The sequence below is a fragment of the Megascapheus bottae genome, chromosome 16, assembly GCF_031878675.1.
Source record: "Megascapheus bottae isolate mThoBot1 chromosome 16, mThoBot2.hap1, whole genome shotgun sequence".
In the NCBI taxonomy this organism is placed as follows: domain Eukaryota; kingdom Metazoa; phylum Chordata; class Mammalia; order Rodentia; family Geomyidae; genus Megascapheus; species Megascapheus bottae.
The window spans coordinates 10,003,198-10,028,255 of NC_143524.1; the positions used below are offsets into that span (position 1 = coordinate 10,003,198).

Here is a 25,058-nt window from a genome sequence, read left to right on the forward strand (position 1 = left end):
ACAAATAAACATTTTTACAGTATACCAGGTAACAAAGACAGATACAGTAACAATATGAGATTAACCACAAGGGCAAAAAAAGAGAAGAGAAATAACATAGTATATTGAGAACAACAATCACACAAGACAAAGCTCTTGTTTGCATATCCTAGAGTTCCTTTCATTTAGTCTCATCCTATATGACATCATGTACCTAGGTTTTGAGCTATTGTAATCCTCTGCTAGGAGAGTCCTAGATGTGTTCTAATTATTACAAAGGAGGGATGCTAGGGAGCCTGTGTTCCTTTGGGTCTGGCTGAACTTATCTAAAAGAACAAGCATTATTAGCACTTAGGAGAAAGTTTTCGAGTATATTACGGAATGTGCAGTATGTGTGGGTTGATTTATATTTACTTATTCCCATAAGTCCTGTTAGATTGCAGGAGGAAAACAGAAGGGTTGTACCAGGGAAGAAACAAAAAAAAAAAAAACAGAACAAATCTGCATTTAATTCTTTAAGATTCTCTTTGGTCTGGGAGTTTGGCCTAGTGGTAGAGTGCTTGCTTAGCCTGCACAACAACATGGATGCAATTCCTTGTTACCACTTACATAGTAAAAGCTAGGAGTGGTGCTGTGGATCAAGTGGTAGAGCTCTAGCTTTCTGAAAGCCCAAGGACAGTGCTCAGGTCCTGAGTTCAAGCCCCAGGACTGGCAAAAAAATAAAATAAAATGATTCCCAAGCATTTATTTTAGCATCCTATCAGACATTGCTTTTAAAACTGATGAGTCACTAAAAGCAAAGAGAAATATTTTTTGGTGGTTTTTTTATTTAATGGATCTTTTCAAAATCTTTGAAAACTCCCAACCTTTCCACGAAGTCGTTTATATTCATTTAGCAACAGTCTGAGAAATACCTGTGAGTTTATGTTTAAACTGCATGAGCTCCAAGAGCTGTTTTAGAGCTTCTTTCACATCTTTGTTCCTCAGACTGTAAATCATGGGATTCAACATGGGGAACACGACAGTGTAAAAGGCAGAGAGCACTTTATCCTTCTCCAGGGAGTGACTGGAACTTGGCCGAGAGTAGATGTAGAGGATGGAGCCATAGTACAAGGTGACAGAGATGAGGTGGGAGGAGCACGTGGAGAAAGCCTTGAGGCGGCCCTGGGTGGACCGGATCCTCAAGATAGAGGCGATGATACAGAGGTAGGAGGCCAGGATGAGCACAATGGGGATGACCACATTGAATGCTAGGAGGAAATACAGCATATACTTATAGCTTTCCTTCACGGAGCATGCTAACTTCACTAAGGGTGGTAAGTCACAGAAGAAGTCATCAATGACATTGCCAAAGCAAAACTCCAGCATGAAGATGTTACTGGTCAAGATTATGGCACTGCAAAGACCTCCAGTGTATGAAAATAGAACTAAACAAAAGCATAATCTCCCGGACATGGCCTGAACATAGAGCAAGGGCTTCAAAATAGCCACATAGCGGTCATAAGCCATGGCAGCCAGCAGGTAGCACTCCGTGGATCCAAGCCACGCAGAAAAGAAGAGCTGAGATAGACAGCCAGCAAAGGAGATGCTCTTGTCTTCAGAGATGCACGTCAGGAGAATCTTGGGGCTGTAGACAGAAGAATACCAGAGGTCCAGGAAAGAGAGGTTTCCAATGAAGAAATACATGGGTGTGTGGAGCCGGCAGTCGTTGCAGATCAGCAGGATGAGGGTGGTGTTTCCCAGCAAGGTTGTGGAGTACACTGCGAGGAAGAGGACAAACAGGACCAGCTGCGTGCCAGGGTCTGTTGAGAAGCCCAGCAGGATGAACTCGGTCATGGTGTGGTTGCCCCTCTCCATGGCTTGCAGATGTCGGATCTGCAAATGGGGAAACGTTTCCTTATCTCCATCATGGCACCTGAACTCATTCATGGCATGAGTTCCCAGGATGCAGTGAACCATACGCACTCACTTGAGTCTTTTTCTTTGGTGGTGGGGGTGGGGAGAGACAGGTCATAGCCTTGCTGTCTGCACAGTAGTTTATATGGAGTTAGTAATGAGAAAATAAAATCCAACAGGCCATTTAATCATTTCAGTGTTTCTTGACTGCCAGGCCCTTGTGTAGACACTTTACAGAAAGTAAAAGCAAAAACTTAGAAGAGACAATTCTAGAAGGGGGAAATCCATCATACATGAGGCAGTCCAGTAAATGCGAATGCATTTTCTTGTAATTTTAGACACTATTAAGATAATCGAATCCACAGCTTAAATAAAACAGGAGCTAATTAAGTTAAATGTTGTGCTAATTCACAAGAAAATATGCACTTTGTTTATTTTCTCATCGGAATGAATAGCTGTTCAAAACCAGTATGAATTGGGAAAAACTCCGTGGGTCTGAATATTATGCTTCTTAAAATTCTTCCACAGCCATGAAGTTTCCTTTACATCTGTTTTTAGAAATATGTGACATCTACATCATGAATCCTCACATGAATTAAGGTAAGTGGAAATAACAAATTAATTTATATTTTATATCAAGAAATGATGTGTTATCTATATTACTAGAATATTTGTATTAAATACATTAAAATATTTTGATTATGCAGTGTAGCAGACTTTAAATGTAGATTAATATAATATAATTTATACAACTATAATTGTATGACATATATAAAGCATAGCATAACTTAAATCACATATGCAGGTATTTATGTATTTAAAGGTATATAATACTTATCATAGTTTATGCCCAGCCTTTAGTCTTTAGAGCATTCATATAAGAAAAGCAGCATATGTAGGAGATTTTATCTTATTCTACTAATGCTCATTAACTAGTAATGAGCATTGACGTGTCAATGAGAACATAAACACATCAATGAAAAAGTACTATTTGTTAAGGGTGTTACTTTCTGTTAACTTCATCGTTTGATGTGATCCCTGTGGAAAATGAGCAACTTCTTAAAAAGTGATGAACATATTTTGTGAGCAGTTTTTCCTCATCATCTAGCTTTTAATGTGTTCACTTAATTTGTGGCCAATAGGAAACAGTCACCATAAAATATAAACTCCTAAAAGATAGAAATATTTTCTAGTTTAATTTATTAATATATACGACCTGTTTTTGTGTTTAGATACATATTATCTCATATAATAGTCATACAACTTGTACAAATTCTAAATATAAGAAAGAATGTGTAACTGTGATTCAGAAAGAAGTAACTAAGTTTGCTTTTCTAGGCACACTTAATATCATTTTGACCTAAAACCAAGACAGAATTGTGTTTTAAATCTCATATGCATGGCTTTTGTTTCCATATCCTGGAGGTCCTTTCATTTAGCCTCATCCTATATGGCCTGTGTATCTAGATTTTGAGCTACTGTAATCCTCTGGCTAGGTGAGTCCAAGGTTTGTACAAATTATTACAAATGAGGGAAACTGTTGAGCCCGTGTTCCTTTCGCTCTTTTTTTTTAAATAAAAAAGTTATATTTGCTTTATTACCATGAAAATTAAAGGCATTAAATCTTTCTTTGAATTGCTTATAAGAATAATATAATCAATTCCTTTCTTTAGGAAAATGTGCTTATAATTTCTCCTAGTACACAGATTCAAGAGATCATTTGTGCTTTTCCCTGGATATTTGAAGATCGCTTATCAAGACTGGTCATGAGAATGACATAAACTTGATTTCAGAATCACTATAACAAATGACTGCATGCCTCATTGTGAATAGTGAATAGATAATATAACCTAGGTTATTGTTTTGTATTGTAAACTATAAAAATGTGTTTGGCATTCCAAATGATTAAAATATATTATTGTGGATATAGATGAAATATTCTATTGAATACAAACTCTCCCCAAAATATATCTTTCCTTAAAAAAATATCTGATTTAAAGTAAACTTATCCTCATGAGGTTACTGGAAGGCTCAATCTCATCTACTTCTTTGGTCTTTTTAATAATGATTCTGTTGTTACTGGTTTCTGATGGTTGCTTTTTAAACATTGTTTCTTCGTGAATTTAGTCCCCTTCTCCTTACCTTTTACAAGAGCACCAAGTGCTCTATTTTTCTGTCCAGTAGTAAGAAATCATACTTCCCTTTATCAACTGTTTTCTGTCCAATATATGTATTAGGAAGTTAGTGTGTCTGAAGTTAGTTAATGCATCCTTTCTGGTTATTTACTAATGATCACATCCTAGTAGGTTAATGGCTATTATACTATTCTTGAGGAACAAATAAAATTTTTGTCTACTTATTTTATCTGAGTTAGGAAACTTACCTAAAATTTCAGCCAACACTGTCATCTCAACAGAATTCAAATCCTTTAGTCTCAGTGTCTCTAATAACAGCTCTAAATCCCTAGAGTTTACAATCCTACAGTCCTTTAGGGATTCATAAATTGGCAAATTATTAGCGAGCAATCTAACAAGCCTAGATGATAGCTGATCTAGCTTAACTTACAAGGTGGAGAATTTTTTTTTACTATGATTCACCAGTGTGCTTGGAATCAGGGAAATTTTCTTCTCATTCTCTCTTAAATTGTGTACAAGGTGACCTAAGCATATGCACATAAATATATATGAATATAGCATATATACATATACAAATATTTTACATACACCATATTCAGATGTCTACTGTGGCATGTAAGGCCTATATTTATCCTCCATACTCATATTGCTGTTAAATGCTAATATTCATTGATACCTTGGGGATATTTTCCATTAAATTTAAAGGATTTTTCATAGAATTTCTAAGAGATTTATGAAGAAGAAAGGAGCAAAAGAAAAAATTTAGGAATAAGATCTTAATTGATGATAGCATCTGTTATGGTACTTCAAAAAATGTGTGGCTGGAGTTTTTATTGTTACCAAGATAAAGAGTTCTGAAGGTTGTTTAATCGATCATAGGTTCAGATCAGTATTCCTGACTCAGGAACCAGTTCTGGTTCCAAAATGTAGAGATTTTGATCTATAATGGATTAATCCTATTTCTGTGGGTTGTTTCCATATTGTTTTAGTATTCTGTGGATATACCTGCTACAGCATAATTTTCACCTCATGAATGGGAAATGAAATAAGGAAAAGGAAAGACCTGGGTGCATCATCCTCTCCCACGTAAAACCCACAGATTCCCTCTACCTCTACCTTATGAAGCTTCCAGAAACTTACATTAAGGTCGAGTTGTGAATGAAGTCTACACCATTGGGCCTCAGAAGAATAGTCAAGATATACATCACAGAAAAACACTGAATAATTTTAGTTCAGAAATTTTAAGGTACACTTACTAGAATGAGGGAAATGGCACTTTTTTTATTTGACATGATCAGAATAATATGTTGGCTTATTTTATGATGTTTGAGCCTGATTCTTAATGTGATTTGTTTCCCTTGAATTTTTGTTTTTAAATAAATGTATCAGTTTTCAATGAGAAATTTTGGGAGAACTGCGAGCAACTTTTTTTTGGAGGTTTTGTAAGAAAAATGTATTATCACTTTGTATACCACAGAGACAGTCCCTGAAATACTTATCCACTCCCATATGGAAAACTGGAAAGTGAGTTTTTCTTCCACTGTTTATTTCTACCCTTCGTGTCTTGATATCCTTTTAGTTCGGTGGGATAGCCTTATTGGCTTCTTCATATAAATTCTTTAAAAATAAAACAATCACAGATTCTAGAACATACAGGAAAGTTTTGTTCATTTCATTTTATTTCACCTGATGATTGTCCAAGGTTATCATTGTTCAAGGTTAACACTGAGTGACCTCAGTAGCATACCAAACCATATTCTGAAGAAGAGCACAGTCATTTGACGTAGATGTATGCTTCTAAAAATACAACCTGTGCTGTGGATTAGAGCCTCTTTTTTCACTTCAAATTAAAGTATTTTTTTTGCCAGTCCTGGGCTTGGGCTCAGGGCCTGAGCACTGTCCCTGGATTTTCTCAAGGCTAGGGCTCTACCACTTGAGACACAGCACCACTTCAGGCTTTTTGCTACATATGTGGTACTGAGGTATTGAACCCAGGTCTTCGTGCATGCTAGGCAAGCACTCTACCACTAGGCCAAACTCCCGGCTGAAATTAAAGCATTTTAACAACAACTTTCCATAATTATTTTATATTAGAAAATGCAAGATGCATATGAATGTGTATATATATATATATATATATATATATATAAATCCAGTCATTTAAAATGAAACTTTTCCGTGTGAGGGAGGGTAATGGGTACCAAGACATGTGAAAGGGTATCAATGTATGTGAATTAATGCACCTTCTATCTGGCAAATATCATGTAACCCTTTTACTAATTACAATAAAAAAAAGGAAAAAAATGAAACTTTTCCAATTCCTCTGTTCCCTTCCCAACACCTGTGAGAGGAAAGAAAGAGGGTAAATTTCATGAAACTGGCGCTAGGTTAGTGAGACAAATGCACCTACAGCAGAACTGTAACAGCCCAGTGATAGAAGTTTTTCAAAGCTTGCATCAAAGTAGAAGAAAATGGCAAATAAAAGAGCCCCAGGCTCAACCTTTCATTGTTACAAGTACAGAGTTTCAAAAGTGTCGAACTACCCAAGGGCCTGCAAACCCATGTATTACCTGTCAGCGCCGCACAAAATCTCAACGCTGTGGTTCTATGGTCTGTGTGGCCTTTCTGAAGGCCTCTTTGACATGCTTCTTCCTCAGACTGTGGATGAGCCGGTTGATCAGGGGGTTGATCAGGGTGTAGAACATGGCGCCCACTTTGGTTCGCTCCTTGTGGTAGTGGGAGCTGGGGTTTGAGTAAATGAAGAGCAAGGACTCATAGAAGAGGCGTGACGGAGACCAGGTGGGATGCGAAGGTGGAGAAAGCCTTTCGCCTTCCGGAGGCTGGGCGGATCCTCAGGATCGTCGGGAGGATGTTCAGATAGGATGCGACGATGGGGACCAGGCAGGAGGCCACCGTGAAGCCATCCAGGATGGGAGTGATTTTCATGTAGAGCCTTGTGTCCGTGCAGATCATTTTGATGAGTGGCAGCACGTCACAGTAGAAGTGGTCAATGGTATTATCCCTGCAGAAACTCATCCTGAAGGTGTTGGTGGTGTGAGCTATGGCTTTCAAAAACCTTCCTATATATGAGACCACGACAAGCCCAACGCAGAGAGAAGTGGACATTTTAGCTGAATAAATTAACGGGCTGCAGATGGCCACATAGCGGTCATAGGACATGGCAACCAGCAGGTAACACTCTCCATAGGCTGCCACGCAGGAGAAGAAAAACTGAGCTGCACAGCCAAGGAGAGACACACGCTTGTCTTCTGAGAGACACATGACCAGTATTCTAGGGGAACAGACAGAGGTATACCAGAAATCCATAAAGGACAAGTTGCCGGTGAAAAAGTACATAGGTGTATGCAGGCTGTGGTCATTCCAGATTAAAAACACCAGAGTCATGTTCCCAGCCATGGTTGACAAGTAGAACAACAGGTACAGGACAAATAGAATCACCTGCCAACAGGGATCAGTGGAGAAGCCCAGCAAGATGAATTCAGTCAGGTTGGTGTGATTTCTCATCTCCATGTCCACAGCAGGGGACAGCCTGATCAACACCAGACAAGGGAAAAGAATCACCCAGTGGTATGTTCCTTTAGAAAAGTCAGTGAGTTTGGGAAGCCCAGCTCAAGTAGTAGAGTAGCTGCTTGGTACACCCGAGGCCTGTGAGTTCAAATCACTGAACTGTCAAGAAATGAAGAAGGGGGAAAAAAGAAAATAAGGGAGTAATTAAGTTAACAAATTACTAGGTCATCTTATTTCTTAACATTTGCACTTTTCAGATTTCATTTGTGGTATGGAACGCTACTGAAGAAGAGGAATGCAATTTTGAAATTAAAGTTTTCATTATTTGGGGTTTATAGTCTCATTATGAAACTATGGTTTGGTTCCAAGTTACATGATTTGAACAAACAGAAATTAGTAGTAATCTTACTTTACTAGCTAGGGAAGAAATCAGTTAGATTCTGTCAATGGTGTTCATGAGGTAATATTTAAAACTGTGATTATAGAAAATGTATATATTTTAGCTATAAAATTATTCTTTCTTGTTATTTTCAGTTATTACAAGGGCCAGTTCTTTATCAAATTAAAGAGAAAAAATATATGCTTCAAGAGACCATTACTGTATTACATTCGGATCATATTGTTTAATTAACAAAGGATATAAACAAGAAAATTCAAGCTAATGTTTTATACACAACCTTTACACTTTTCTCCCCAAAATCAGCATTCTTTAATTTAACGAGAACTTCTCTTTGAAGCATTATAATATTTGTGGAAATTCCAATTTATTGCATTCTTTCTATACTAATATTTGTATGACTTGAAGACAAATCTCATATCTTCATGTCAGTCCATACTAAGTATAACAATATTCTCATTGCATTGGTAAAATTGAATCATGGATTGTGAGCAGAAGGTCGAAGGACACAGAGCTAATAAACAGAGTTGGCTTGGAGCTGACTGAACTTTTGCTAACTGAAAGTACATCCTGCCAACTTAAGCCTTCTATCAATCTTAGAACTGAATAATTGCTTCTCTCATTTTTAAAAAATAGAGGACACAATGAATATAGTTTTACCAATTAAACTTTTTCAAAATATAATTTTCTGAGTTCTCTTCTCTGATGCCTTCTAAGTTAGTGGACTAAATTTATGAGGTTCATGAATAAAGAATTGTGTGTGTGTAATTCTTCTAAGTATCTTTGCTTAGTCCTCTACCTGTGGCTTATGTTATCTTTATAAGTCTGTCTCTTTCATTTCTCTTTGTACATTCAGGATGTTCAGCTAACTTAGGTTATTTACAAAATGGATCGCCCCCCCGCCCCACAAATTCTACATATCTTAGAAATTGTGCAGGGTGCCATGGCTCATGCCTGTACTCCCAGTTACTCAGGAGGCTGAGATCTGAGGATCAAGATTCAAAGCCAAGTCTGGGCACAAAAGGACCTGAGACTCTTATCTCCAATTAACCTCTAGAAAATGGGAAGTCGGGCTTGGCTCCAGGGTAGGGTGGTAGCCTTGAGCTGAAGAGCTCTGGGACAGAGTGTAGGCTGAGTACAAGCCCCATGACCCAGCAAAAAAAAAGAAAAAGAAATTGCATGTGTTCTGTCAAGCTGCTCCCTACTATTATCTATTATTCTGAGTCTACTCAAGCTTGGATAAAAATCATGGCAGTAAGATTAATACTTAAGATTTTTAAGTATTAGCATATAGAATTATTGGGTTGTAGCTATGTTGTCAATAGTATGAGTTTTACTATACCATCATTGGTCCATATAATCAGAGACTTTCCATCCAATGTTCATGCTCTTTTCTATTGTAACCAAAAATATGTCCATTTTAAAATGGAATCTTAGGAAGTAAAATGATGGGTAATATTTCTAGTACAATATTCAGAAATGAAAAAAAGTCAAATGATGCATGATTTTTAAGAACAATTAAAACAATTAAAAATATGTTTTCCAGTTTAAGGAAAAGTGGGCAGAACCAGTTCAGCATAAGACAATTACAGAGGTTAAACCTGGAGAATGTCTAGTAAGTGTCAGAATCTGAAGAGATAAATAAATAGGAGTGCAGTGTGATGTCTCATATGAGACAGATTACAAAGTTTTGAGAACATTGAAGTTATATTAAACATAGAGCGAATTAAACCATAGCCATAATAAGGACTTGTATTTCAGAGAAATAGAGAAGAATGCAGTTATTGAGACTGAAGTAGAAAACTGTAAACTCCTTGTCCTGTCATCACATCACTTAAGGCCAAGTCTCCCATGAAAGATTAAAAAGAGAAGTATGCATGATTTTACATAGACTTACTAGGAATTGCCCCAAATGGAACATGAATCTGGAATACAGCACTTGAAGTCATTAGTCTCAAACAGACTACTTCAAGAGTTGAATTTTTTCCACTGCAATTTATCCTTTTAGAACTGTACATCGATAAGGTGGCTGAATTTCATTTGAAAAAATACAAAAAATGTAATTCAAGGAGAGTTATTCTTATGATGGACAATTCAATTATCATAATTTATACTCTGCAGTGTTTTACTGATTTCAAATGGATGATTACTTGGGTTTGGGTGTGTATAGATACATGTATCTATTTCTATCTCTTATCTCCCTATATTCTGTGTATCTATATATCTATAGCAGTAATAATCATCATCATCTAAATCTACCATTTGTCTATTGCCATCTGAATAGTGGTAAGTATGTAGGCTTAAATATTTCCATTGGGAAGGAGCTGAATATATTCAGTTTCACCCATCAGTTGTCATTATTTCCAAATTGATTCCTAAAACAAAATATCAATTTGTAAGAATTCCACAAAGTTATTTTTTTGGCCAGGATAAACATTGAAAAGAAAAAAAGCTTAGGTCAATGCTCTAATCCCCCAAATCTTTTCCAATGGGGGCATTAAAGACCACATTCATTCCTGGATGAACAGGGTAGTTCTTTCCAGTCATATCACCCTCATGAACTCCACATGAAAACTCTCCCTCCCTTCTCTCCCTTCTTCCCTCCCTTGTTCTCTCCTTCCTTCAGGCCTTGGTGTATTTGCACTCTGTGGGAAAAGAAGATTTATATCCCTTACACTCTTCCCACATTCCATCTACACCTTTCTACGCATCCTTTTCCCCCACTGTTCTCCTAATGGTCCAGGCTGAATGTGAATCTCTTTCCAGACAGGACTCTGAGCAATAGAACAAATCCTATTAGAAATAGCCCTAGAAACAAAACTTCACACTATTCATTTGTTTGCATATTTTAAGACTATGAAGATATAGCTGCTTTCAGGGAATGGATAATATGAGGTGCCATTGTGATCATTTAGGCCAGGAGTTTGGCCTAGTGGTTAAAGTGCTTGCCTAGTATGCATGAAGACCCAGGTTCGATTCCTCGGTACCACATACATAGAAAAAAGCCGGAAATGGTGCTGAGGCTCAAGTGGTAGAGCTCTAGCCTTGAGAAAGTCCAAGGACAGTGCTCAGGCCCTGAGCTCAAACCCAGGACTGGCAATAAATAAATAAATAAATAAATAAATAAATAAATAAATCACTGCCAATGATGCCATAGCATAAAATAGAAGTGATGGGTACTGAGAAATGCTGACCTATATTGTGATCATAATGGTATCGACAATAGCACCCATGCCCCCCGGATTTTTGCTTTGAAAACTATGTATGTTTTCCATAAAGGAGCATTTGGGAAAATGAATCCACAGCTTTGAAGGAGTTTCTTACCTCCTATATGTTTCTTAGGAATACTATGGTTGAGGTTCTAGCTCTGTTTATAGGAACTGCATAGAAACAATGTCAATTAAATTGTAAATGCTGACAATTTTTGTGATTCATTAACAGAAGTTATGGGGGCACACATGGGACCATAGAGAATGAAAAAGAGATATGGGGCAAAAAGGTATGAGGTAACTATAAAAATACTTGTCTGCAGAGGCAACAATTTTAATTTACACTTGCGTGCGTACACACACACACACACACACACACACACACACACACACACACAAACACATACCTTGGAAGTAAATTTAAAAACTATGTATGACTGCATTAGGGAGAAGTCTCAAGCTAATGCCAATCTCTGCCTCACTCAAACCATCACTACAGATTGCCAAGAGAGTAACACTGCCTGGTAGGAAGGAAGCTAGGACTAGCTCTAAGAGTCTAACATTAAAAAGCTATATGTAGAACAAAATCTAGAGACATTAGGCCAAATGGTATGACACTAAATGTAAGGACCTCCAGGAGAAGGAAACAAAAGCCATATAATGAGTGACTGTTGTCCTTAATGTACTATGTTATCTTTCATCTCTTTTGCCATCCCTTGGTTATCTCATATTGTTACAATATTTCACCTTGTTATCTGATATATTTTATATGTGCTTAATTGGTTATTTGAAATTGGATAGGGAAGAGGGAAATCAAGATAAACGGGGGGGAGAGGGAAGGGAAATGGGGACCATGTCATGAGAAAGGGTATCAATGTTTGTGAAGTTAGGCGCCTTCTATCTGGTAAATATAATGTAACCCTTCTATTAATCACAATAAAAATTATTTTAAAAAAAGAGCAACAAAGAGAAAGAAAAAAAGCTATATGATGTTAACAGTCTGCATTGGCAGTATTCTGGATACCAGATTTGTGTTTTCAGGTTAATAAGGTAACATTAATGAAATGGAAATACTAATCAAATGAAATTGGTTAACACAGGCAAATTCAGAAATTCTTATTTCTTGAGCCTCCAGAGAATATATTTTACTCATATAAACTTAGTACTATTACTATAGTTATACAAACTATATGTAAGCATTCAGTAACTTTATAATTATATGTTAACAGATATAGGTAGATAAGCACATACATAAATATGTACTTGTATATCTATCTATCTATCAGTCTATCTGTGTATCTATCATCTATTTAAACAACTCAAAACACAGGAGTTTGAAAGTTGTGATGACTTTTTGTCATCAGGGATATATAGTCTCCAAAAATGTCTCTTCATCTTGTTTAATAATGCCCACATCGTGCTGAACAGCAACGACTTCATTGGAAACCTCTCTTTCCTGGACCTCTGTTTATCTAACCACCTACAGTCCAGAGATCCTATTAACTTGCATCTCTGAAGACAAGAGCATCTCCTTTGCTGGCTGTCTATCTCAGCTCTTCTTTTCTGCTGGCCTGGCTTACAGTGAGTGCTACCTACTGGTTGCTATGGCTTATGACCTCTATGTGGCCATTTCCAAGCCCTTGCTATATGCCCAGGTCATGTCAAGGAGATTGTGCATGTGTTTGGTTCTGTACTCCTACACAGGGGGTTTTGTCAATGGGATCATCTTAACCAGCAACACGTTCACCTTGGATTTTTGTGCCGGCAATGTGATTGATGACTTCTTCTGTGACGTCCCACCGCTGGTCAAGTTGGCATGCAATGTGAACGACAGCTACCAGTCTGTTCTCTACTTTCTCCTGGCCTCCAATGTCATCACCCCTGCATTGCTCATCCTGGCCTCCTACCTCTTCATCATCGCTGCCATCTTGAGGATCCGGTCCACCCAGGGCCGCCTCAAGGCTTTCTCCACGTGCTCCTCCCACCTCATCTCTGTCACCTTGTACTATGGCTCCATCCTGTACATCTACTCTCGTCCAAGTTCCAGCTACTCCCTGGAGAGGGACAAAATGGTTTCTACCTTTTACACTGTGGTATTCCCCATGTTACAGTTTGAGGAATAAAGACGTGAAAGAAGCCCTGAGGAAACTCTTCAAGCTCACACAGCTTGAAGTCTAGATTCATTACGGAGTACTAAGTGATTAAAACGTTACTCAAGGGAAGTTTGGGGATGTGGATTTTAAAATAAAACAACAAACTAAATTAAAATGCAGAAAAATCACAACAGGGAAGGAAAAACCCGAGAAAAGAGAGCAAGTACAAGTGGCTAATGTCTACAAGGATTTAATGTTTTTTTATGATTATCATGAATTATGTAAATGTTCCTATTTCATCAATTACAATCATCTTTCAATAATAAAATTCTGACCTCTGAGTTACGACCTACTCATGTCTAAACTTTACTAATATTCCTTTGCTTGCAACTTTTGGATTAAATACCATTCAAACCTGCTAGGTACTGAAAAGGCGTTCTAAGGGTTTCTTTTAATAATAAATATATTTTTCTGCTGGAGTAATGCTAACATTGGGTCTATAAATGTTCCACTCCTTGGAATGTGTACTTAAAGATTCCCAAAAACTTTGCATAGAAGTTCCCTTCAAACAATAACCCACGCTCTCCACAAATAGATAATGGTGGGATTCCCAGGAAGAATAATTAAGTAGCAAGTTTGTCAGTGTATAGCATTTGTCAGGGGAATTAAAACACAGAGGGTCTGTAGTGAATTGGTAGCAAGGTAAGAACTGCGTTACCTAGTTGAGTCCAGAAATACGGAATGCGTTACTGAGTGATACTAGAGCTTAAGGTGGTTCATTCAGGACCAGTGCTAGATGCATTAGGTTTTGCCACTTATCTTCTTACCAACAATTAAATGCATGTCCTACAAAATTAAGCAGAGTGAGGAAAAGGGTTAATAGAGGAGGGAGAAGAGAGAAAGAATGTTGAAAAGGTTGATATTGATCAAGAGATATGTGTTCATAAACTGTTATAAGGCAACTTTTTGTAAAAATACTTAAAGGTAATTTTTAAAGGAATTAAAAAATTAGAATGAAGATGTAATAGTTCTTAATGTTTATGAATAGATGACATTTTTTGTGAGGGGTGCTGGTTCTGGGACTTCAACTCAGGGCTCAGGCACTGTTCTTAAGTTTTTGTCACTCAACTCTGGCCACAACTCCATTTTTATGCTGGTTAGTTTGAGATAAGAACCTCAGGAATTTAAGCTGGGAGCAGTGACTCATGACTATACTCCTAGCTACTCAGGAGGCTAAGATCTGAGGATCACAGTTCAAAGCCAGCCCAGGCACTGACAAGTCCATGAGAGTCTTACATCAAATTAATCACTAGAAAACTGGAAGTGAAACTGTGGCTCAAGCTGTAGGGTAGTAGCCTTGAGTTGAAGAGCTCAGGAACAGCACGCTGGCCCAGAGTTCAGGGTCCTACAGAAAAAAAGAAAGAATATCAGGGATTTTGCTTTCTCTGGCTGGCTTCACATCAATCTCAATCAATCTCAATCTCAGCTTTCTGAGTACCTGGGATTATAGCCATTAGCCACTGGTGCAAGGCTCGAAAAAATGTTAATGAGGATATGGTAAAAAGAAAAAAACTTATTTAATTACTTTACCATATCCAAATTTACATATGATCTCCCAATTCAAGACGAGCTATAATGAGTCTTTGGAGACGGAGGCAATATTTTTGCACTGTAGTCTGAGTGGAATCTCAAGAGAATATGAAAGGAATGCATATATCAAGTTCAGTCAAAGCATGACAGAAAGGAATCAGAGATCAGGGAAAAGTTTGTTACTTGAACTGGCCTTTCTCACCAAAGGTAAGCACTAGGTATGAGATTCAGTTCAGCAGTTTGGCTTCATTGTAGTTTTCAGCTATAATTAAAAAGTAGGTAGAGTCTGCTCTGGCTCTGGAATGGGCCATTGCTTTGCTCAGTATGAACAACTGCATTGGTGCCCTCATTCTAACACATGCACTTCCTCCATTGTATATCAGTTGACATTTGAAGATATGTCTGTTGTTCACCTATGATCTGAAATCCAGTCTGAGAATAATGTTAGACTGTACCGATTGTTGCTTAAGCAGCAGAGAGCAATTAGATAGACTACTTTGGTTGCTCTATCTTATTTTTTTTTAACTTTTTAAAATATGAGGACTTCACTGCTTGGTACCCACACAAAAATCTCCAGATTCAGATTTCAGATTCGAACATGACTCTGGTGATATTCTGAAACCACAGACTAAAGCTGCATAATCACTCTCATAATTTTTTATCTAAATAAATAAGAGGGCACTAATTTCTCATTAACTGTTGACTTTATGGGTTTAGTATTAATTTAAAAAATCAAAACATGATTAACTTATTTTCCCCATGATGAAATAAACCAGGCTTTTCCCTCTGTGCACATGGAGATGGACAATCGCACTGTCCTGACTGAGTTCATCCTGCTGGGCTTCTCCACAGATCCGCACTGGCAGCTCCTTCTATTTGGAATCTTCCTAGTTATCTACTTACTAACTTTGTCAGGGAACGCGACCCTGGTTATCCTAATCTGGTTTGATTCCCGGCTGCACACGCCTATGTACTTTTTTATTGGTGGTCTCTCCTTCTTGGATTTCTGGTACACGTCTGTGTACACTCCTAAACTACTGGTCAATTGTGTCTCAGAAGACAAGCGCATTTCTTTGGCTGGGTGTGGGGCTCAGTTCTTCTTCTCCTGTGTCTCAGCCTACACCGAGTGCTATCTGCTGTCTTCCATGGCCTATGATCGTTATGTGGCCATTTTCAACCCATTGCTTTATTCGGCTACCATGTCCACTTCTATCTGTACGAGACTTATTTCTGGCTCTTATATTGGAGGTTTTTTGAATGCTATCGCCCACACTGCCAACACCTTCCGTTTGAGTTTCTGTGGTGACAATGTTATTGACTACTTTTTCTGTGATGTGCTGCCATTGGTAAAGAAATCTTGCACAGACACTAGGGTGTATGGGAAAATCCTTTCCAGTATGGTGGGCTTCACTGTCCTCTCTTGTCTTCTCGTCATCCTCATTTCCTATTTCAACATTCTGCTGGCCATCCTGAGGATCCGCTCGGCCTCGGGAAGGCGCAAGGCCTTCTCCACCTGTGCCTCCCACCTCATCTCCGTCACACTCTTCTTTGGATCTTTGCTATTCATGTATTCAAGACCCAGTTCTAACTATTCCCTGGAGAGAGACAAAGTGGCTGCCCTGTTCTACACCATCATCAACCCACTGCTCAACCCTCTTATCTACAGCCTGAGAAACAAGGATGTCAAAGAGGCCTTGAGGAAAGCCACAAGAACCATACAACCACAATCGTGAAGGCTGCCATGTAGGCTTTTATTGCAGTTTGTCAGTTCTTTGTGTTCAGTAATGTATTCGAAGTAATTTAACAAAGGGAATGAAAATGTGAACAAACCTCCATTTAATTGTGATTCTTATGTTATTGTGACCTAAGATCTTTTAATCTAGACTATTGCATCCACAGATGGTTATAATCGGTTTTGGGGGAGATATAAGAAAGAAAAAAAAAAGTAAACTGATTTTCTACAGCTAGTTAAACTCCAGAGTTTTGTGATGTTTATTACATAATACCATAAAATGAAATAGGAAGATTGATAGAAATTTGCTTAAAATTTTATATATTTGTATGTTTTTATAAGATGCTCTCTTTGAATTTCTTCCTATGCTGTAATTGAACTTACAGAATATCATTTTGTAAACCGTGTTCCTATTATATTAGCATAACAATAGGAAGAGTGCTTTAAGAATTGCTCAAATTAGGAAACAAAGTTAATAATTTTAAATTCACAGTACATGATTGTTTATAAGGGTTTATAGGGTTCAAGTGAAGAGTGTCCTTTGTATAGAAAGTGAGTACTCAATGATATTCTCTGAATTTGCACAATATAAATCCCATAAAATGGATATATATGTATATACATATATATCCCAGCATCAAATGAACTGAATGAACAAATGGGCAAAGGTCCCAGTAATTATACTTTTCCCCTATTAGAACTGTTTGCCTATATCAATGATAATGATTGTTATGTTATATATTTTAAAAATGAAGAAATTTGTTGATTAGAATATAAAGCTTTTGTTATTAACAAATATACTATAATGAGGATGAGCTTATTTTCATTAGGCATGTGTTAAAAATGAGGTCAAATGGGTGTAGCCACTTGATCTTCATATTTGTTCCAAAATTTTTTGTATTTCCTTTTACCTGTGTTTATGTCCTCTCTGTTTACTCAAACATTCCTTATTTCCTTGTTCTCCTGACACAAGAGAACTCTATTAGTGCTTGATAAGAAATTTGGACTCTGTAACCTATATAATATTATATCCCCTCTTCATAACAACAATATTTAACAGAATAAAAGAAACTGGGGGCAGTTTTAGTGAAGGTATCCAACTAAAACATATAGGATTCTACGAGTGTGTCTTTTCACCTTTTAAAAATAGGTCCTGCATCAGCTTCTTAGAAATCGTTATGCTATCATCCAGGAAAAATAATGTTCTCTATTTTAGAATACAAATCTACCATTAAAGAAAACTAATACAAATGTACCAACATTCTTGGCTAATTTATTTCCACATCAAAACCACTCAATTTCTTAACCTTATCGTGAAGCGGCCTGCCATCACTTAGAACTGATTTGACAAAAAAAAAATCTGCCTTCATTTAGATTTTGGATGGAGCAGAGAAGAATAGAAGTTCCTTGCTGTTTATAATTGAGGTAATAAGCTGTGTAAAACCCAAGAGATGTAAAATCATAAATATCAAACTGCAATGTTTCATATGTTGGTCCTGTAATGGGAGTTTTCTTGGTCTTTACACATTTCTTAATAATTAAAAAGGTCCTAACGTTGTGTGGCTTTATTCTATTTTGTAAGAATATATTTCTTGAATCAAATGCCATTCTGGACCCTGAGAAGTTGCAATGATGTCACTATGCCTGTTCCTATTCCAGGCATGAGTGACACCTGATGTTTTAAAATCCCTGAGTAAAATAGATTTTAATTTCCTGTTTAATATTACTAAGACAAAAAATTGCACAATGGAATGAAGTAGCAAATGAGTTACCTAAATTTAGACAGTGTGACAAGAGATAAATGACTCTATTTCAATGGACCAAGTACCTTAATGAATATTCTCAGTACTAGAAATGGTCAACAGAAATATGAAAAATGTGATATTGCTAATCATAGAAAAATGTAAATTAAAACCACACTAAAATGACAGACTATACCTATTAGGGTAGTGACTATATATTATATATGTATATGCATATATATATACATAAATATATATATGAGCTGGGATCAGTGACTCATGCTTATAATACTAGCCACTTGTAAAATATGGGATGGAGGATCGTAGTTTGAGGTCAGCAAAAAGTGAGACTACATCTCAAACAAAATGTGGGCATGAGAGTATGTGCCTGCCATCCTAGTTAAATAGGAAATATAAATATGGGGTTTGGCCTCTTGACAGAACTATATCTCAAAAATAATTACAGAAGGAAGTGTTGGGGTATAACTCAAGAGTGCCTGCTTGACAAGTGGAAAGCCCTGAGTTCACAGCTCAATGTCGCCAAAAATAAATAAGGAAATGAATATTATCTAGTTAAATTTGGGAGAAGCCATTTGGAAAAAAGGAAATTTTGTACTTGACTTGTAGGTCTCTACCTAAAATGGTGTTTGTTCAAAAAAATTAAACACAGAGTACCTACTTGCTTTAGTAACCTCCCAAAGAAATAAATTTGTGGGTGAAAAATAAGTTTATATATAAAAGAAATCAATTATCTTTTTATTTTCATGGTGGCATTATTCACAACAGATAGATAAAAAACAGGCCCAATCAACATGTACATCAATGAAAGAATGGATTAAAAGGATTAAAATCTAGTATGTCTCTACAATGACAAATCACTCAGTCTTCTTAATCATGTCCTTTTCAAAGTAAGGTAAAAGTGGGAGGTGTGAAGGAGGATAAATACAATCAAAATACTTTATCTACATGTGTGAAAAATGATGCAATGAAGTTTGAGATTGGTTTGGGAAAATGGGGAAAGGTAAGAAAGAGAGTGATGGGGGGAGGTCTGACCACGGTAAATAGTAGGCACATATTAATATGTCAAAACAAAGACTTGAATATATAACATGATAAAAGAAAGAATGGAGATGACCATTTCTGATAACCTGAGGAAATCTATTAAACATTTGTTAAATGAAACAAGTTATGCATAGAAAAGCAAATGATGTTTTATTTCATTTATATTCAGAATCTAATTAGATAGATGTAGACATTGTAAACATAGACATATCCTATATAGACATGTAGGATAATGTTTACTGGAGGCTGATGTTAGGGGAAAATGGGTGAGGAAAGACATGCTGTTCAAAGTATTTTGATAAGAAGAATAAGTTCTGTAACCTATTGCATTGTACTGTGGCTATCCTAAATAGTATTGTCCTATGTATGTGAAGTATTATCAAAGTATGGCGAGTCTATGGTTTTGTTACTTAGATTACTTTAACTGTTCTACCTTGGGTGCAGGCATCAAAACATGAGTTTATACTAGTATAAAATAGAAATAAATCTGAACATCCAGAGGAAATATCTCATTTCCCAGTTTTGGGGGTGAGGGACTGGGAACGTTGTTTGTAATTGGGAATCGAGGAGGGCAATATGATATAGAAGGTGAGGAAATGACCTTTCACAAGCACAGGTTCCTTTAAAGGCATTGTCTATTTATAATACATAAATGTCCATCAAGATATCTGATGGAGATTGTGAATACGTGTCATATTCTTTATGAATTCCTTGGGGCAGCAAGTATAACTGCCAAATGATAGCACTGGGTATAGTCTATAGCAAAGAAGAAACTGTCCCAGGTCCAGCCATGGAAATGGACTTTTTGTTTCTTTTCTGTATAATTTTTTATTACTTTAAGTAGTTGCACAAAGGAGGGAGCACTTACCAAGGTAGTTTATGAATACAGTGAATCTTGTTCAGTGGCACTCTCTTCACCATTTTCATTCTCCTTCAATCCACTACTTCCCTTACTTAATTTTGTGGCATATACTATGGATTCTTTGTTTATTTGCCAGTCCTGGGCTAGAGCGCAGGGCCTGAGCACTATCCTTGGGCTTTCTCAAGGCTAGAGTTCTACTACTTGAGCTACAGCACCATTTCTGGCTTCCCCCCTGCATATATGTGGTATCAAGGAATTGAACCCCGGCCTTTGTGCATGCTAGGCAAGCACTCTACCACTAGGCCAAACTCCTGGCCTTGACTGCCCTCTTGTCACTTCTCCTATCAGTCCTCTATCCTCTCCTCTTAGCCCTACCCCTCCTCTGGCAAGTATCCACTTCCTGATGCTTATCTAAGGCCAATTTTTGTCAACTGTTTTGCAGTAAACATATCCTTATACCAGGCCTAAGCAGATCTTATGTTAAATGAAATAAGATAATATAAGACAACTGCTTCTGTTTTCTCTTCCATGGAAATGCAAATGAAAATGTAAAATGTGGAAATGCGATTATAGAGGCTGGGAGAAGATAGTTAAATAGAAATAATGATCTTTAAGTCCCACAACACAAATGGTGAAAACAGTTCATAATATTTATTAAATGTTTTGGGAATTACTAGAGGAGAGGACTTGAATTTTGAAAGTTAAGATAATGGAAATATTAACCAGACTGATTTGATTGGAATGTTTTCTTCCTGTTTTTTAATTGTCAGTATAATGTATAGAGGGGTTACAGTTACATTTGTCAGGTAGTAGGTGCATTACTTCTCATACATTGTTACCCCTTCTTATGTTTTTGTCCCCATTTCTCTCCCCCTGCCAATCATCTTGTTTTCCCACTTTCCCTTCCCTATTTCAAATAAACAAATAAAAGAATATAGAATATACCAGGTAACAAAGTCAGATACAACAACAACATGAGATTAGCCATCGCCTTGTTTCTCATAGTTTAATATGATTGTTAACTGCAGGTCACTATTTTCAATATGTTTAAGGAGATAGGCATGCAAGCTACTTCGTTTTGATCTATGTAAATTTGTGTATGTTTGGGTCTTCTAACTTGGCCCAATAAGTATGTGAAATAAAATAAAAATTGGTTTAAATAACTGAAGACTTGAAAAAAATGCATTAGAAAAATCCATGAAAGACAGATATCCTTGAAAAAGTATATAGATCTGTGGAGTTAGGGCTCAATCTAGATGGGGCAGCACCAGATTCCTTGATAAGATTAGCAAGTGGAACATTGTAAATATGACACATAGAATTATCTTCCTTTGGGAGTATGATGGGAAGGTAATAAAGATTAACTCAGGCAAGATACTGAGCTTTCTTATATGAGATACACAGTAACTGTTTATTAAAGAAACATAAGGAGCCTTAATGGCAGAACAAGATGGACATGTTCCTACATGACATTGAAAGAGAAAAGGAACCTGGACTCACTACACAGTGAAAGAGTTTCCCAAGAATGTGTTCTATAATGGACTACAGGTTATCCGAAGTGGAGTTACAGACATTAATATAACTGTCAAAAATGTGTATATTAAAACTCTGATGATTAGACTAGCATTTCAAGTGTTAAAAATAATAAAAAAAACAATGTGGCCACTTTACTCACAGAAATCAAATTAGTGGTTGAGGATTATAATTTCAAGGATGAGATAATAACCAAATATAATCTTGCAGATAAATGTACACTTAAAATAAGCCTGGTAAAAGTATTATCTTCTGTAGGTCCCAGTTAATTTTTTCTATGAACATAAAATTCTTCAAAGAGGGGCCGGGAGTTTGGCCTAGTGGTAGAGTGCTTGCCTAGCATGCACGAAGACCTGGGTTCGATTCCTCGGTACCACATACATAGAAAACATCTGGAAGTGGTGCTGAGGCTCAAGTGGTAGAGCTCTAGCCTTGAGAAAGTCCAAGGATAGTGCTCAGGCCCTGAGCTTAAGCCCAGGACTGGCAAAAAAGAATTCTTCAAAGTAATTGAGTTTTTTTTTTAATGAATGGGCACTGTAATCATAGGCAGTCTAAATTATATATGAATGGGATAAATAAACAGTCGATGGATGAGGGGCTTTTTATCATTGCTTTCAATATACTTCAATGTTCATTAAATTTTGCTCTGTTTTTATGAACAATTGTTTATTAGTACTGAAAGCAAAAATGATTCTATGATTTATAAATACATTCTATGTAGTCAATTTGATTTTATTATGAATAATCTATTTAAACTTTGCCTTGCATATAATATAATATCCATAATCGTATAGTTAAGAAGATAACTTAGCAGGGGGAATTTTCTTCACTTGGAGAATTTCACCATCTCAGCCAGAAAGAATAAGTTATGTCTAGCTTTTCTATCAATGTACTTCAAACTGCTATTTGTATCTCAGCTTTCTGAGTAAGACGAGCATGAACAACTGAATATTTTTAATATATTTACTTACATTGTACATGGTCATCCTATACCCCATAAAATATAAAAAAACAGGCCTCAATAAAATCGGTTCAAATGTAAAAATATCAATTCCCTAAAATCATATGTTTGAAGAGACATTTGGAAACCATACTATCCTAAGACCTGAAACCTTATCATGTATATAAGCACATTTTTAAGAGTTTGTGGTATCATTATGAATTAATATAGAAGATTCTTTTGAATGCTTCATCATATATTTCAGATGGAAATTTCCCTATTGGAAGTAAAAGAGCTTATTATGCAATTAACATATTCTGAAAAGTGTAGTAAAGTATCAATTTCATATGTTTAAATGTATTTTGTATCTTTTTACATTTTCCTAAGTTAATTATCAGGTATAGTATACTTCATTTATTTATTTAGTTTGTTTGTGGTGGGGATTGAATGCTGGACCTGGGCGTTGTCCCTGGGCTCTTCAGCTCAAAGCTACTGCCCTACCCCTGGGGCTACAGTCCCATTTTCTGGTGGTTAATCGGAGACAAGAGTCTCTCAGACTTTAGTGCCCAGGCTGGCTTTGAACCAGGATCCTCAGATCTCAGCCTCCTGAGTTGTTAGGATTACAGGCATGAACCACCGTACCAAGCTGTAGTTTATTTTTAAAGTAGGGAATTGGTGGTAATATTTATAGGTGGTAATGGAGTCAACATAAATTTTCCATGTAAAAAAAAAGTGAACCAAATTTAAATTTAGGTTGGCCAAGCTTACCCATCTGTGAGCATTTTGACTCTATTTTTATTATTTTATGTTCATTCTCCACTAAAAATACCAGTATCCCAGTAAAAGCAAGCCATATTTATATTCTGCAAACAAATAAAAAAGGAATTTGGTCTTATGTAGGAAATATCATCAAAATTAAAACACCATGTGACATTTACTTTTCACTTTCTAACCATGTATTCTCTATATAAAATATTCTCTACTATCTAGTACATGCTCATATGATTATTTTTTACTGTACCATCCTATATACATCAAAAATCTTTTGATAATGATAGTGAAAACTTTTTGCTAAAGTCAAAGGAGCTTTGTTATCAATTTAGAGTAACATGAAATTCAAATCAAATGCTCATATTGTATATTGAAGTAATAGTGCCTTCATTATTCAAACTATTTCCAGAAGGTTTTTAAGCAGAAGGCTAAACACTTAAACATACAACATATTTTGACAGACCCCAATAGCACTGCTGCTGGCAATTTAATAATCCGACCTACAATTTTGTACTTCTCTAAATGGGGACTGACTTACTTGAAGAATTTATTGAGAGCTGCTTTCACATCTTTATTCCTCAGACTGTAGATCATAGGATTCAACATGGGGAACACCACAGTGTAAAATGTGGAAACTATTTTATCAGTATTCAAGGAATGGCTAGATTGAGGACGCAGGTAGATGTAGAGGATGGAGCCATAGTACAAGGTGACAGAGATGAGGTGGGAGGAGCACGTGGAGAAAGCCTTGAGGCGGCCCTGGGTGGACCGGATACTCAAGATGGTGGTGATGATGAACAGGTAGGAGGCCAGGATGAGCACAATGGGGGTGATGACGTTGGAGGTCAGGAGGAAGTACATCAGAGCCTGGTAGCCCTCCATGCCTCCACAGGCCAGCTGCACCAGGGGAATCAAGTCACAGAAAAAGTCATTGATGATGTTGTCACTGCAGAAGTCAAAGGTAAAGGTTTTCTTGGTGATGACTGAAGAGTTAATAAAGCCACACAGATAGGAAGCTGCTACAAAAAAGGCACACAGTTTAATGGACATAGCCTGGGAATACAGCAGTGGCTTGGAGATGGCTACATAGCGGTCATAAGCCATGGCAGCTAGCAGGTAACACTCACTATAGTCCAACCCGGCGGAGAAGAAGAACTGAGCTGCACAGCCAGCAAAGGAGATGCTCTTATCTTCAGAGATGCAGGTGACTAGGATCTTGGGGGTGTAGACAGTGGATAGCCAGAGGTCCAGAAAAGAGAGATTTCCAATGAAGAAATACATGGGTGTGTGTAGCCGGGAGTCATTGCAGATCAGCACGATGAGGATGCAATTTCCTGCCACAGTCAGTGTGTACATGAGAAGGAAAAGCGCAAACAGTACCTTCTGCATCGTGGGGTCTGTTGTGAACCCCAACAGGATAAACTCTGTCACGGTGTGATTCCTCTTCTCCATTTTTATAGAGACCTTCATTTTAGAGCACAGATGAGAACTTAGTCTTAATTATTGTACTGAAAAATGTAACAAAAATGCTAAATACATCATGTAAATTCTAGTAATATTAAGCCTTTTGGACTTTAGACTTTCTGGAA

At 36.9% G+C, this 25,058-nt stretch overlaps 3 protein-coding genes and 2 pseudogenes across 3 annotated transcripts in view; 2 read left to right on the forward strand and 3 right to left on the reverse strand.

The window, feature by feature from the left end:
• Positions 1 to 867: 867 nt before the first annotated feature.
• LOC150052655 (olfactory receptor 9G19-like) lies at positions 868 to 1,836 on the reverse strand. Its single transcript, XM_090349185.1, has one exon. It carries the CDS (start codon positions 1,834 to 1,836, stop codon positions 868 to 870), a length of 969 nt encoding a protein of 322 aa, XP_090205311.1.
• Positions 1,837 to 6,601: 4,765 nt separating this feature from the next.
• LOC150052656 (olfactory receptor 9G4-like) lies at positions 6,602 to 7,544 on the reverse strand (annotated as a pseudogene).
• An 871-nt stretch (positions 7,545 to 8,415) lies between these two features.
• Positions 8,416 to 13,322, forward strand: LOC150052657 (olfactory receptor 9G19-like; annotated as a pseudogene).
• A 2,263-nt stretch (positions 13,323 to 15,585) lies between these two features.
• Positions 15,586 to 16,560, forward strand: LOC150052658 (olfactory receptor 9G4-like). The gene has a single exon (XM_090348752.1). The coding sequence runs from the start codon at positions 15,622 to 15,624 to the stop codon at positions 16,558 to 16,560; it is 939 nt and encodes a 312-aa protein (XP_090204878.1). The 5' UTR covers positions 15,586 to 15,621.
• Positions 16,561 to 24,003: 7,443 nt separating this feature from the next.
• Positions 24,004 to 25,058, reverse strand: part of LOC150052659 (olfactory receptor 9G19-like) — a 32,387-nt gene continuing 31,332 nt past the window's right edge. The window contains exon 3 of the mRNA XM_090348755.1: positions 24,004 to 24,933. Coding sequence (XP_090204881.1) covers positions 24,004 to 24,933 — 930 coding nt within the window. The remainder of the gene's footprint in view (positions 24,934 to 25,058) is intronic.